General features: G+C 44.6%; 1 protein-coding gene across 3 annotated transcripts in view; it reads right to left on the reverse strand.

Moving 5' to 3' along the window:
• SEC16B (SEC16 homolog B, endoplasmic reticulum export factor) overlaps positions 1-16,223 on the reverse strand; it is a 705,720-nt gene that overhangs the window by 380,930 nt on the left and 308,567 nt on the right. For all 3 annotated transcript variants that reach the window (XM_069641151.1, XM_069641150.1, XM_069641152.1), the window contains 2 exons: positions 14,395-14,552; positions 13,143-13,204 (listed from right to left, as the gene is read on the reverse strand). In XM_069641151.1, coding sequence (XP_069497252.1) covers positions 13,143-13,204; positions 14,395-14,552 — 220 coding nt within the window. The remainder of the gene's footprint in view (positions 1-13,142; positions 13,205-14,394; positions 14,553-16,223) is intronic.

Raw genomic sequence — 16,223 nt, forward strand, 5'->3', positions numbered from 1 at the left:
CCCTTCTCAATGGTTCCCTGGTGTGGTTCTCTGTGTCGATGGGATTCCGCCTGGAAATGAAGACTACGTTAGGACTGGACGACCAAGGTAAGTTTTTCTCACCTCCTTTGTGATTGCAGCCCCTCTGGGTTCTCTTCTCACCTGGTTGTCGGATTTGGTGGGCTCTCCATCCTGCTCTCTGGGCAGGGGCGCGTTGTCTATGGTGGGCGCGTGCTGTCCAGTTACTTCACTGACTGCGGCCCTAGTAATGTCTTTCAGGTAGGTGTTATTGCGAGTTTATGAAGTTGTTATTCATGCATGTCTTTTCGCTGTTCTAAAATGTCTCTTTTTATCTCCCTTAGGTGCGCGGAGTGTCCGCTTGGAGAACTGGGTAGGCTGGTTCTTGCCGGTAAACGATGGCGCACCAAAGCGCTATGATGCGGTAAGGAAGCGCTTTGCACAGCACAGCGATGCCTTGTCTTCACTGACCTGTGCCTTTCTCTTTTTCGTAGGTTGCGGTGTGCCTCCAGCGCGGATGGAGTTCTGGAGCTATGCCGGTCGAAAATCAGCCAGGCAGGTAAGTCTCTAAGCGCTTCATGGTTGTAATGTCTCTTCTACCTCCTTTAAAAATGTCTTTCTCCTTTTTTCAGGTCCTTCGATCCGGGCGGCAAAATCTTCAAACGGAGCTGCGAGCAGTGAAGGATGGAGATTACAGGTAAGATTCTGCTGCTAACGATGTTCTTTGTTTTTTCCGCAGGTCCGGAATTCGTCAGGCTCGTGAGAAAGCTGGACACGGTGAGCGTCACTTTGCTAGTAGCAAAGAACGCGAAGCGTGTTGTCTTGTTCGGGTGTCGTTTAAATAGCCACTGCAAAGTAGTCCAGGTAAAGTAGTCCCTAGACCACCACACCCAAAACACTATACAGCATAGCTAGGTTCTAGGAATCAAGCTATGTGGACGCCTCCATGTTGACTGAAAGCCCTAAAAAGTAGTTCCACAAGCAGATGTCTATCTTTGTTTATGAGCCTGGCGCCAAAGGCACCAGGACTGGCCCCAAGAGGGCCTGTGAAGTGGATGCCAGGCCTTATAAGCGATCCGAGTCCTGATTCCACCTGGCCAATGGGCTTGCCAGTGGGGATCAGGGCTGAGGGTCGTGACACTATTGAGCCGTTACCCTTGCTGATGTTGGTCTTCGTTAACTTGGTTTGAATTGGGGCCTCTCCATACCTCTGAATTTGCGAGGTAGCCACAGGGTTAGGTCCTGCTTCAGGTCCTGTTAGATCACTCCCTCTCATCCAGGTCCCTTTCTTGAAGTATTGTCTTTGGGCTTCATCCTGATGCAGAGAGGCCGACTCGTCATCTGCGTTCCCTGCGACATGACTGTTTTTGGTTCAGTTACTCGTGAGCTTGGTGTCCTGGGCCAGGAAGCATGACCCAACGGTCGCTCTTCTGATATAAATTCAGACCCAGTGGGAATGCCTTGTATTTTAGCAGCTACAAAACCCTCCAAATAATTGAGCTTTGTATGCATGAAGGCGATCAGTATGCTCTGGTCCTTTAAGGCGTCATTGAGGTATTCATACAGTTTCCCAAATGGGGCCAGCGCAATGGTCACTGTTGAGAGGATTGTCATGGGGTCGAGTTTCTTTTGGGGGACTCAATAGGAGGCTTTGAGGAAATTTCACTTAGGTGTCTGTTGACTGATGGAGTTCTTGTACTTATGTCCCTGCTCCCGGCTAGCTCCGGGATTGCGGGGTTGTTCCTCTTGCCTATGACTCGGATTGGGTGGGTGGGTTGTTCTTCTAGCTCTCGATCCCATTGAAAGGCCAGAGGAGTTACCGACTCTCGCAGATCTTCTGAAGACACCGGCTCTCCAAACTCTCCAAGGGCATCACCCCTTGTCCTTTCAGTAGGGCTCTCCTGCGCTTTGTTTTCTCCTTCCAACCACGCTGTTCGATGTTTGTCATTGTCTTGGCACGGTAATTCTGGGCTGCACAGGGGCCTCACTAAAGGAATTTGATGCACCCCTTTAGTTTTCTCCTCTGGCGAGACAAGCCCGTTTATCCAGACTTGATCGGTCTGCGGCTTGCCAAAATGCCATTTTTGCGTGGTTGGCTTTGTGGTTGTTGCAGGTTTCGTTTGTGCAATCACTCCTGGAATTAATGTCCCCGTAGATGGAAGATTTAAGCTTGTGAGGTGAGTAGCGGTATCTTCTACTATTGCCAGCAACTCTGTGTCCGAAAGATCTTGGTGGCTTAGTCCGTCCAGCGTCATTTTTTTCCTGAAAAACTCTTTAAGTGTGGTCATAGAGGCGGCTGGATTGGAAGCTTGCAGGCGTTTCTGTCCCCTTAGCCCTCTCTTGTAAGGCACTTTTGTTCGCACTGTTCTGCATGTGACCATTTTTTGGATATTGGGTAAAAGTATTTTATTTTATTTTTACAAATGAAGTATGTATGAATGTGTTTTTTTCATTCTTTTGTAATGTTAAAATTCAATATGTGAAAGGTTCTGATGAGCCCAAACACAATCATAAAAAAAGAAAGTAAGTGGTTAAAATAAATAAAAACCTGTGCACTGTTTCTTGATGCGTGGGTGTTCTTAAGGCCATCTGTGACATGTGGTGTCAGCAATGGGATTGTTCCTACCCCTATAAAGAAGCTGAACGCAGACGACAGACCACCTCCTTAGAGGGAGAATTGAGAAGATGGGGGCACAAGAGCAGGACACTGAAAAGAAGTGAGCACCACCTTCTTAATACCGAAATACAATAAATATAGTAGTGTGAATTTTCACATTGCCAACTAAGCCACCCTTGCACAAGTGACACAGAACAAAAGACTTAAAATATGTCCACATTGATGACAACATTCTAAGAGGTTAATAACCCTGTCATAGTTGATTCAAATATCAAGCAAAGTAGCATAAGAAATCATCCACAGGATGAATCGCAACATAAAAATTAAGTCAGAAAACGTTTGAAGTAACAATCAGACTGCCAATATCAAAGTCAATGCATTTCAGACCACGTATGGTCCTTCATCAAGGCAATATCTGTCCGGTAAACACCCAATTTTATAAGAATGCTGACCACTTGTGCTTGATAGCGGGGTGGACCAAAAAGTGGTACACTGTCTACACTCATCAACACAATGAGCAGAGAACCATCCATCGCTGCAAAGAAATAATAGGAAACTATTCAAGCTTTCAGCTCAAGGAATATTATGAAAATGTGCTTAAAAGAATGAGAAACCTTGGGTATAGATAGCAGTGATCCACTCACTTAATCCTGCTTAAAAAGACATTCATATGCCACATAAAGCAAAAAGTAATCTTGAAGGGACTACTTTTTCATTGGAGGCCTGCAGCCAACATGGAGGCACCCACACAGCCTAGTTCCTAGAAACGAACTGTGCGGTGCAGTATTTTGGGTGTGGTAGCCCAGACTACTTTACCTGGACTACTTTACTAGAAGGCTATATAAACCACACTCAAGTTACAGAACGTGCTTCGCGTTATTCTGCAGCCAGCAGCGTGTTGCTCATTGTGTCCAGAGACCAGAATCCGGCGATCCTTGAACAGTGGACCTGCAGAGGAGATAAAAAAACATCATTAGCAGTCTCTGCTTACCTGCAGCCTTCCAACCGTCGATTACCGTCTTCCTGCTGCTCGCGGTCTTCCATCCAGTCGGCAGCATCATAGGGATACCAAGCACGCACCAGAACGAAGCACCTGCAGGGAGAAAGAAAGAAGGACAACGTTAAAACAGGTTACTCATGGCATTTATGGCAGTAATCACGAGAACCTCACCTGGCTGGGCATTTCAATGTCGTCTTCACTTCCTCTGCAGACCGGGCGCATTCCCTAACGATCAGGCACGCGTAGCATTTATTTTGTCATATCTGAGTGGTAGTGCAGCAGACTGGTCAGTGCCACTTGTGAGCTATGATGATCCGAAACTACGTGACTTTGGGGGTTTCCAAAGGGAAATGGAAAAGCTCTTTACTCGACACACCCATGAACAAGCTGTAGACAACAAACTCTTATGACTCCGGCAAGGGAATCAAGACTTACTAACATACATAGCAACCTTTAATAGGTTAGTGGCTGAAACAAGGTGGCCTGAAGACAAGAGAACCACATTGTTTCACCGAGGCCTTCGAGGGGAATTGAAGGACGTCTTGGCTCAGGTGGTTGATCCACCTAGAGACTGTAGTGAATGTATCAACCTGGTGGTGCAAGTAGATCATCGACTACAAGATCGGAAAGCAGATCCTTCCAGATCAGATACACGGGCCGTGTATCTTTGAACCAAGGATGCAACTCCACGCATGTTAGAGAATACCACAGAGCCAATGCAAATCGGAGGCATACGACCACCGTTAACAAAAGCTGAAAAAGAAAAGAGAAGGCAACAGCAGTTATGTTTGTACTGCGGACAATCAGGGCACTTCCTAAAAGACTGTCCAATAAAAAACCCCAAGCGAATTGTGGGAGCTACAGAAAAGGATGAGAAAAGTAGAGGTCAGTTTGTCGAGTGAGAAGAATGAACCACCAACCTCACATTTTGCAATACCAGTGATCCTAATCAATCACCACCAACCTTCAAGGATGCATACCGTTGAAGCTTACATAGACAACGGAGCAGTTGGGAATTACATTGATCGAGATCTGGTCGCACAGATGGGGCTTCCCTTATGTTTTAAGCCGAACACAGAAACGGAAACCACGGTGGATGGAACAGAAATTGCTTCCGGACCAGTAACCCAATGTACAGCAGGAATAACCCTGCTGTGCCAGGATGGACACCGGGAATCAATTTCCTTTGATCTCATCAAAGCACCTCAGTTTCAGCTAATTTAGGGATGCCATGGCTAGTTGCTCATAACCCTCGGATAGATTGGTGTGCAAGGAAATTGTCTTTTCCTCGTGATTGCGCTTCCACCTGTTATTTCCAAGAAAACAAATCCAGGTTCAATGTTCCCACGAGTCCTAGAATCGGCATATCTACACTTGGCGCAACTAGTACTCTCCCTGAAGAATACCAGGATTTCCAGGATGTGTTCCAGAAGGAACAAGCTAATACACTACCGCCGCACAGGTCCTATGCCTGTCAGATTGACCTCATACCTGGTGCACAGATCACTTGTGGCAGAATCTATGCACTCACAGAACCAGAAAACCGCCATCTAAAATCCTATATGGACCAGTACTTGGCAAATGGGTTCATTCGCCCATCTAAATCACCGGCAGCCAGTCCCCTATTCTTGGTACCAAAGAAGGAAGGGGACTTGAGAACCTGTATTGACTATCGCGGATTGAACCAGATCACTGTGAAGAACCGTTACCCCCTGCCACTTATTCCCGAGATGCTGGATCAAGTCAAAGATGCCCAGATTTATACTAAGTTATACCTCAGAGGAGCGTACCACCTGGTCCGAGTTAAAAAAGGAGATGAATGGAAAACGGCCTTCCATACCAAATATGGGTTGTTTGAGTACCGGGTAATGCCTTTCGGACTTTGTAATGCCCCGGCGGTGTTCCAATACTTTATGAACGACTTCCTAAGGGAATTGATCAATGTTTGCGCCCTGGTCTACATAGACGACATCCTAGTGTATTCAACCTTGAAACAAGACCATGTCAAGCATGTCCACGCTGTCCTTGCCAAACTGCGCCAACATCGACTATATGCAAAACTTGAAAAATGCTTTTTCCACGTAACCGAAGTAGAATTTCTTGGTTTCATTCTTACTCAGAAAGGCATCCGAATGGATGTACACAAGGTGGATGCCATTTTTAAATGGCCTTCTCTGACCTCGTTAAAAGGGGTCCAGAGCATGCTAGGCTTTGCAAACTTCTACCGTTGGTTCATTCCAGATTTCTCTCAGATTGTGCATCCGATCATGTTACTTCTACGAAAAAACAATAAAAATTTCATGTTGACAGAAGACGCCGAAAAGGTCTTCCAAGAACTTAAGGAAAGGTTCACCTCAGCCCCGATTTTACGACATCCTCGTCTAGATCTTCCTTACATCGTGGAAACGGATGCCTCCAGCATGGCTATGAGAGCGGTCCCTTCTCAGAGGGACCCTGAAACTGGCCAATTGCACCCCGTGGCCTTCTGGTCACGAAAATTCACACCCCCTGAACTCAATTATGCCATCACCGATGAGGAACTGCTTGCTATAAAATCCGCCTTCAAAGCATGGCGAAATTACCTCTTGGGGGGCAGGCATACGGTCACGGTAATCACAGCTCATCGGAACCTACAATATTTACAAACATCAAAAGCACAATCCTCACGCCAATTGTGATGGGCCCTTTTCTTCGCCGAGTATGACTATGTGATCACTATCGACCAGGCGTAAGAAACGGGAAAGCTGACGCACTATCTCGCATGGGCATCGATGAGGAAGTATAGGCAACCACAGATCCAGTAGCCATTATTCCTGAGGACAAGCTCTTAGGCCTCAGCACAGCTGTAACACAAACTGAGCTTAGAAACGTGATCCAACGTGAAATAACCCCTAACGAACTACTGGAATGGCATACCAAAGGAAAACAATACACTGTTAAAAATCCACTGCCATATTTTGATGAACGCCTGTATGTGCCTAAAACAGAGCTACAACAACTAATCATTTCGGACTATCACGATTCTCTGATAGAAGGTCATCCCGGAATTGCCAAAACCCTAGCCAAAGTGAAATGCAATTATTGGTGGCCCACTTGGCGTCGAGATGTCATCCAATATGTTCAAACCTGTGGGGTGTGTGCACAAAACAAGTCACTAAAACAAAAACCAGCTGGCCTCCTGCAACCATTAGAAATTCCTCCTGCACCATGGCACACACTTTCTCTCGACTCTATTACCGATTTGCCTCCCAGCCAAGGGTTCAACACCATTTTAGTAGTAGTAGACTTATTTTCGAAAATGGCACACTTTATCCCATTCAAAGGACTCCCAGATGCATCCCATCTAGCAAAAGTGTTCCTGGAAAACATTATCAAACTGCATGGATTCCCTTTAGTCCTGGTCTCTGATCGAGGCAGCCAATTTGTATCTAACTTCAGGAAAAAGTGCTGCTCTATGGCTCAAATCGACATATGACTATCCACCAGCCATCACCCCCAAACGGATGGTCAAACAGAGAGGACCAACCAGACTCTCATACAATACCTACGGTGCATGCTGCACCAAGTCGAAGGAACCTGGAGAGATGTATTATGGATAGCCCAATATTCTTACAACAATTCATTGCATTCCAGTACTGGTCAAACACCTTTCTATACCCTCTACGGCAGACATCCACGTACTTCCGAACTAGACAGCCCTCCCAGTCTAGAAATGCCAGAAGTAAAGACTCTTCATGCAAACATCACGCAGGCCTTTAAAAAGGCAACAGAACAGTTAATCCAAGCCAAAAACAAGCAAAAAGGATTTTCTGACCAACATCGGAAAAAAGCCCCTGACTATCAGGTAGGAGACAGGGTTTGTCTAGCCGCAAAATATATACCTCTTAAAGGAACCTAGACTTTTCGTCCTCGCTATTTGGGACCTCATTCTGTTAAAGCCATCATCAACCCAGCAGCTGCTAAACTAGCATTACCAGCTAACATGCAAATTCACCCAGTATTCCACGTCTCACTTCTAAAACCAGTACAACGCGGTACACGAGTTAAGCCACCACCTGAATCCATAATGATTGATGGAGAACCCGAATTCGAAGTGAAAGAAATCCTGGATTCCAAATATACCAAATCCAAACTATACTATCTAGTCGACTGGAAGTGTTACGGCCCTCAAGACATATCTTGGGAACCTAGTGAGAACATTCATGCACCGCGTTTGATTAGACTATTTCATCGAAACTTTCCAGCCAAACCTGGACCAGGCAGGAGAATCGCCTTGGGAGGGGCCTTGGGGGGGAGTGCTGTCATGACCCGTGACCCAAAACCCCACTGGCATGGTCACATGCGAGGTAGGGTTAAGACTCAAGGTTCACTTGGGGCCCCAAGGGCCTTGCACTATCCTCATTGACTCTCCTAGAGTATGCAGTGTAGTGTTTTGGGTGTGGTTGCCCGGACTACTTTCCCTGGACTACTTTACTAGAAGGCTATATAAACCACACCAAAGTTACAGAACGTGCTTCGCGTTATTCTGCAGCCAGCATTGTGACGCTGATCGTGTCCAGAGACCAGAATCCGGCAATCCTTGAACAGCGGACCTGCAGAGGAGACAAAAGAACATCATTAGCAGGCTCTGCTTACCTGCAGCTTCCCATCTGTCGATTATCCGTCTCCCTGCTGCTCGCGGTCTTCCATCCAGTCAGCAGCATCATCGGGACACCACGCACGCACCAGAACTAAGCACCTGGAGGTATAGAGAAAGAAGGACAACGTTAAAACAGGTTACTCACAGCATTTACGGCAGTAATCATGAGAACCTCACCTGGCTGGGCATTTTCTTGGCCGGCTCCGCTCCGGAAATCTTCACACGCCCAGAAAGACCATTGCGACTTGAAAAGGAATAAAGAATACAGGTTAGCAAAGAAGACATTACCGCGCCGCACTTCGCGCTTAACCTACCATCCATCCATCATACGCTCCTGCATCCATCATCCTGGTAGGAGCCCGATCCAAGCTGTGCATCCACCCAACCTCCGTGCACCTAAGGGGGAATAAATAAGGGAAAGACATTAATCGCAAGAAAGGAAAGCAAGGACATTTTAAGACTGCTATAACCAGTCTTACCTCCTTAAAGACACTTGAAAGGGTTAGCACCAGTGAAGTTAACTCGGTCGCTCAAACCCGCAGAAAACTACGTGCCCCTGCACAGAAGGCAGGACGGAGAGCACGCCAGACATCACAACAAGGTGAGGAGTGGGCCATCAGATTGAATCCAGGGGACACGGGGGAGGAAACGAAATCTGTTCCTAAGTCCAGTCCTCCTGTGTTTTCAGGCCCGACCTCCATAGAAGGCACCATCCGGAATCGGGAAGGGTCCAGGGGGAATCCAGCAATCAGGGCATAAGGGCGTCCCTGTGGATACCAGGTGAGCGTAACACAATGCTGGAAACTCAGGACAGAGATGTGTCAGGAAGTAGAGGTTGAGCTGGAAAGTTACCACAGGCTGCTAGCTTCCTAGTAGATGCTCTAGAAGCTTTGCAAGGCCTTATTTAGCCTCAGCCTCTACTCTCTTTACAATCTAAGGTGTGGCGCATATGGACTCATTGGGTCTTCTTTGGGATGAGGATGAGGAGAAGAGGACCATAGACTATCGAGAAAGGAGACACAAAGAAGTATTAGAAAACTCAAAACACCAGGGCTCTGAGTGACTGCAACTGACGTCTTTCCAGGGAGGTGCTATGAACTGGGATTTGCAAGCTAGGCTGAACCTGTTAAACACAAGAAAAAGCCATCCTATTATTAAACTTTTGCATGAGGTTAATTTGCCCCAACTCTGTGACGATGTCTAATAAATCTCTGTTTCAATATGAATCTGTATCTTGGCCTCCTGCAGATCCAACTTATCTTGTGACAGCTGTGATCTTTGGTAGTAGTTTTGTGAGAGACTGCAGGGATCGCTGCAAGTACAGGGGATCTTGTGGTACTGCAAAACACATCATAATCTTTTCTGGTCTTGGGATGTATCTTCAACATTTATCTGCAAGAGTCCCTTCTCGCATACAGGAGCATGCAGTGCAAATGCTTTCGCTTTGGGGGTTTCCAAATAAGATCTCTCAATTTTTAGGAGATAACTTTGCCAATCGGCCCATTAGACATATGGAACCACATGAGAGAGTAACTCAACCTGCTTTTGAGCCATAGTTTCAGTGAATGCATGTATTGATGGAGAATAGGTTTTTCAGAACGGCGCAAAGGAACTCTGCCATAATCTAGATCTTTGAAGCCTATGTCATCAGACTCAGAGAGGGAGCATGGACTGGGGGGCTCTGGTACTCCCCTCTCTACTGCCTTCAGGTGGCACATGGCTCAGGCACTTAGGCCCTGGTTGGCCTGCTTCCTTAGGCCTCAGGGTTTCCTCCATGACTTCGGACAGAGTCAGGCACCTAACGTAATCACAGGGAGACAGCACACCACTATGGAATAACTATAACAACCCAGGGAGGCATCGCTTAACTGGCAGAAGGAACACAAGACACTGGGAACCAGTACACAATGGATTGAGTGAGAGAGAAACCCAGATTAAGCGGCACACAACCATGAGAATTAATGCAAGTCTAAGGGAGGCAGAGCACAAGTAGGGAAATTAACACAAGACCCATGGAAGCCAGCACACAAAGATAGACATGGACATAAATGTTGAACAGGCAGCCCAGGCATAAGGAAGCAACATCATAATACAGTGAGGAATGCCATAACCTGGGGAACAAACATAAAGCATAGGGAAAGCAGAAGAAGCAATGAAGTACTGAACATGATTAGCCAGAATGTACTTTAAACCCCAGGGAGGCAGCATAGTACCTGGGAATAAACTCTGTTTATGCTGACAAAGGAATAGCTATCTGCAAGCAACCGCCCAAAGTCCAAGAGCAAAGTTAACTTTCTTGAAAGGCCAAAAGCCTACTAAAGGCCATCCAAGCACACAAGCAACTGATGTAGTTCTTGGTCTCAGTTCAGTACCCCTTTGGGCTTTGGTGGTAACCAAACACCAAATGCCAATTCAAGTGATTTGCCTAAGTGACAGGACAGAACACATAATCATCAGTTCCTCTCTAAAATATTGTATCCAATGACAACCATTTTAAATGTATCTTTGGTGCTTTGTACATTTTGTCATAATTGACATCATATTCTGCAATAAATATAACTGTATCCAAGTGTTTCCTTTTGGATTTTTAAGATTTTTTCATTTGGTGCTTGGTACATTATGTATGAATTGACATTGTATTCTACAATAAATATAAGTGTATCCAAGAGTTTCTGTTGCGATTTTTCTGATATTTCAAAGGTTACGTCCTATTTTTATTAGCCACCCTTTCTGTGTGGATCGTGCCCATTCTCAGTTGCATGAGGGGTCCTTGGGAACCATGAAAAACGAGCACCTCTGTCACAATGTAAACCCCCTGACTCCTAATAGAACATACAGGAAAACAGGCGGTTGACACAGTGCAGGGGCGTCTTAATGGCTGCGCCCCCTTTCCATGCGTTACTCCGGATCCCCTACTCAGGAGCTGTAGTGGTGACAAAGGTAAAGGATTTAGGAAACTGTATGGGGTTTGCAAAGTAATAACTTATTAACACACCACACACAAACTGGGGTGTCATACATAAGGAGAGAATACCTGATTGATCTCTTGATGTGTCAGGCTAGAACCATCCAGAGTGCCAGTTCTGTTCTGTTATTCTCACACAACCAAATAGCGGATTTAGGAGATTCTCTCCTTGCATGTCTCACTGCAGCACAAAACTGAGTTTCAGAATAAAACCCCAGTCATTGGAGAATTACCGACTTGGGACCTCCAAGACGCTACAACAACACATGCAAAACAATAAACTGTATCCCTTATGCCAGAGGGAACACTTGAACTGAACGCAGACTTGGGAACTCCAAGTGCAACCAGGACAGAACTCTTGTCTCCACAAAGTCTAAGTACCTAAGAATACCTGTGGACTGGAACCACAGACTTGAATGTGGTGTTCGGTCAAATGGTTGAAAATAAATGGTCGAATGACCATTTGATCGAATCAAAATGGTCGGAAAAAAAAAGGTCGAATTTTTTATTTATTTATATATATTTTTTAAGTTTTGGTTGCTTAAAAAATATTTTTAATAAAGAAAAAGGGGGGTTAGGGGGAACGCCCCCATAAAATAAAAAATTCGACCTTTTTTTCCGACCATTTTTCTTCGATCAAATGGTCATTCGACCATTTGGTTTTCGACCAAATGACTGGTAACCCTTGAATGTGACATCTAAGCAGTGACAACACGCTCTGTTTCTCTGGCTGTTTTATAATGAAAGAAGCAGACTTGTGCGGACCAGAACTAGAACGTACCTTGAGCTTCAGTACGGGACGCTCGGTGGCCATTTTAGGTGTCACACAGTTAGGAGCACAGCTACCTGGCAGCCATCTTGGAAGGGGGAATCATATCTTGAAGCACACAGGTATAACAGTGGAGATCATCCTCGACTCCGGCCAAGCTACCCTTCCACCTAATTAAGCGGACAGATGTTTCAAGGCACCTTGGTACTGATGTGTCCACGTTGGTTGCCATAGGCGACCAGGAAGTAAGGGTGCAGTTCAACACTTTTGTTGGCCAATGCAAAACTCTTTATAGAATAAACTCTCTGAATAAATATTTTTCTATGGACACCACATCTTGTTAAAATATTTTTGGATTATTGGAGTAAACAAATATCAACTTGAGTTAGGAATTTATGAGGTGTTTGAAGAAGAATGTTTGTTAAATATTTTTGAATGAACAAGAAGTTCACATTGATGTAAACTTGTGTTATTTGTTTAAAAACGTGTGAGTATTTTTAACTCCAGGTACATAGGTGGTAATATATGTGGTGTTATATTTCTATGAATATGTTCTTTGCATTAGGGGTAAGCAGTTGGACCCCTACATAGTCCTCATGCAGTAGCTAAATTTCCATTACTGCTGCTTGTTTTGGTGGTAACGGAATTACTGCCAACTTTACTGCACTGCCTAACTCCTATTAGTGAGATGAAGCCAGCATTTAGTTAAAGGTGAATCCTCCACTTTAACTCCAAAATCGGGTGATAAACCATGGAATAATTAACTTTCCAGGTGAATCCGAAAGAATCAGCATGGAGACCTATGAACTACAAAAATGGGGATTAAAATACTGTTACCACCACTTGTAATCTCATGGTAAATCCGCAGGAACGAGAGGTGTTAAATGTAAATTAGTTTGCTGGTAATTTTGTGGAATTAACAAAGAATTCCCCCCAAATTTGCAATTAGACCCGATATACCTGGTTTCTTCCTGTGGGGTGAAAAGTTTAACCCAGGTTTCATTGTACAGCAGATTTGGCTGCCCTTAAATTCTTTGCAGGGTGGAATCACTGGGACCTATGTGAGGTCAGAGGCCTGTCACTGAATATCACACCTCGTCTTATCCCACATCTCACCATTGGGCAGCAGGTGGAAATTGAGGCATGTTGGGTTACCTGATGAGCGGCCCAGAGAAGACACGCATTTCCTCCTGCTCTGGTGTGTCATGAAGAATCACCTATGGGAAAAAGGGCACATTATACTTTCTGCATATCCACCAAATAAGACAATGAAAAATGAACTGGCTATCAGCACATGTTGGTATCTATCAAGTGTTCGACAGCATCCAAAAAGTTTCCCTAACCAGAGTGGTCATTCAACTGGTGGGGGTCTAGGATTAATCTATTTACATACAGAATTAGTCTTATGAGTACCATATCTCATTGATATATTTCTGAAACCTGCAGGAATTATGACTGTCAGCTATTAGCTTTTCGGACTTGCATTCTGTTATCCAGGGTGAGTCCTTCTTGGTAGTGTTCTCATACCAGGAGAGGTTCTTTCCTATACATTGCTCTATCAGGGGTGTCCGATCATCAAATGATTCTTTCACTGGGTGGCATCTATGCATAAGAAATTCGTATAGTACTATATGTCTCTGTGCCAAAAGGTTGCCTTTTAAAGTCTGAAACAGAAACATCCATTGCTTTGATATAGGTGTCTAAAGACTACCTTGGAAAAAGGACATCCATGAAAAATCACTGAGTACCCTGGATCATGAGTGACGGTCTAGGAGGAGATTCATCTGAATCAGGGCTTCCTGCTCCAGAGAGTCTAATAATAGGGGGTTCTCAGTGTTCAGGGAACTTCCTATCAGAGGTTTGTTTACCTGGGAGAGGGTCTTATACCAGAACAGACTCAGTAGCAGAGAATTTTACACCAGAGGCGGAGAGGATACTCGGTATCATTTGGTCTGATACCAGGCCAGACTCTGTATTAGGGCTTTTATACACTTTAGAGCATCACAGTTTCTTATAACATGTGCTTTGCAGTGCATATATACCTGGAGAACCTCTGCGTCCAAAGCTATACAACACCAGGGGCTGGGAAGCTCTTATACCAGAGGATCTATATCAGAGTGTCTTTACCAGGAAGGTCGTATTTCAGAGGTTCTTACATCAGGTAGCCTCTGTACCAGAGGCTGATATACCAGGGGCATGAGGAGTCTGCATGAAGGGGCCTATGCCAGAGAATCTCCATAAATGTATTATAGTGGGAACATCCCATATCAGAGGTTATTATATCAGGAAAGTTTCTTTAGCAGAGGTTCTCACAAAAGGTACATTTCTGTGTTAACACCCAATATATTCGATGCCTCCACCCCCACACTTGCCTCCTGTGCGCCGATTGAATTCTCCAAGCTGTTACCTCCAAGCTGTGTATTTCCACAACTGCTGGCTGCCCATCAGCTGGGTAGTTGGGGCACACACGAACCATCTGTCCCCTTGCTCCAAAGCAGACCACCACATGAGGGAGGGAATATTTCCTGGGGGTAACAGACTCTGGAACGGAGGGCAAAACTTGTTCTGAAAAAGAGTACAAGCGATGAAATAAAACATGTTAAAAGGTGAAGAAAGACTTCTGTCAGAATATATTTTGAGGGAACAAGTCATTTTCCGCTCTGGAATCTGCAGTTACAAGCAACATTATAGGCAAAACTGTACAGTGTTGTGGGCACATGTGCCAGAAAAGTAGCATGTGAGACCATACGAAGAGAACTAGATACAATACATTCATCTGCACAGACGTGTGCACTATGGAGAGGACACATCTCATGAACAAAATCGATATCTCATTTTTTTCATGTGATAATGTGATTCAAATGTATAAATTCACAACTACGTGGCAGCAATTAAAAGCCTATTTCCAATATTCCCCTACTTCTAAAGATATTTTAAAAGGCGGCCTCAATTCAACAGGACACATTTTGTAGGCCCATGCAATTTTTATTTTTGCTAAGATTTCTTCTACTTAAAGATTTTCACTTCTCATGATGTTAGATGAATTTTTTGACTCCACGAGGTCGATGTTGAACCAGGCAAATGCAGCGGTAGCCTTATGACAGATTCAATACTTTGGGCCTCATCACAAGGTTGGCGGTATCCTGGCAGTAAGTGAGCCGAGATACCACCAATGAAAATAGCGTTACTGCTACTTGGTCCAGTGTTATTAGCACCGGATCACAAACAGTGGTAAATCCCCATTCCCCATTGGGAATGGGATTGGGGTGGCGCTATTAGCGCTGGCGCAGAAAGGGGACATTTTTACCTCCAGCAAAAAGCTGGAGGTAAACGTCCCTCTTTCCGCCCAAATCATGATTGGGCTACAACTTAAATGCGGCTGTAATAGCTTTACCGCCGCATTTAAGGGCTACTGCCCAACTCGTGATGAGACCCTTTCTATCATAAGAAGACAAGGTCATGATAGCACTAGCTTGGCGTCAGCTCAAAAACTGATTACTGTAATTGTGAATTGGTATGGCCCAGAGAGGAGGAAATGTTGTCAAACTTCAAGTGCTTAGGAATAAGGAAACAGGAGTGCTGACCAACACCCAACACGAAGATGATATATCTTCTGCTCTTAGAACGCTGCATTGGCACCTGACAAAAGCAAGAATACTATTTCAAATTCCTATACAGAGTGGACATATTTGTATGGCTGCAGCATCTTTGCAGGACAGAATCAGCCACCATAAGCCAGCTGCAACTCCTTGCTCTTTGACCTCCTCTGGTACAGCCACGTCCTAAAAGAGGACATCCATTGTTGAAGGAATCATCAGTCATTAAAAGCAGTTAGAGTGACTTTTTTGAACTGAACATTTTGTAAACACATTGTAAAACAGATAAGAGAAACTGGAGAAATTGTTTGGATGATCTTTTTTTATGTTTTATTTCTTTTTTTATGAATGTATGTTTGAAATTCAAGTATGGTTTCTGTATTGGATTTATGTACATATTTATGTGTTTTTGTATTTTGTGTTTTAAATATATGCAAGAGCATTGCCTAGTTTAATCAAATCTTGAGTGTACTTTAGCTTGAGGATGAATTAAGATTGTATTAAAAGACAATGAAGATTGCCTATGCTGAGAGCGCTGGACAGTCTTGATTCTATTAAAGACAAGGAGGCGAGCATTATACTTACCTTTCTTTATTACTGCTCTCACAGCAATTTCAAATTCAAACATTTTAACTTTCAC

The sequence above is a fragment of the Ambystoma mexicanum genome, chromosome 1q (genome assembly GCF_040938575.1).
Source record: "Ambystoma mexicanum isolate Mex_15411 chromosome 1q, UKY_AmexF1_1, whole genome shotgun sequence".
Classification (NCBI taxonomy): Eukaryota; Metazoa; Chordata; class Amphibia; order Caudata; family Ambystomatidae; genus Ambystoma; species Ambystoma mexicanum.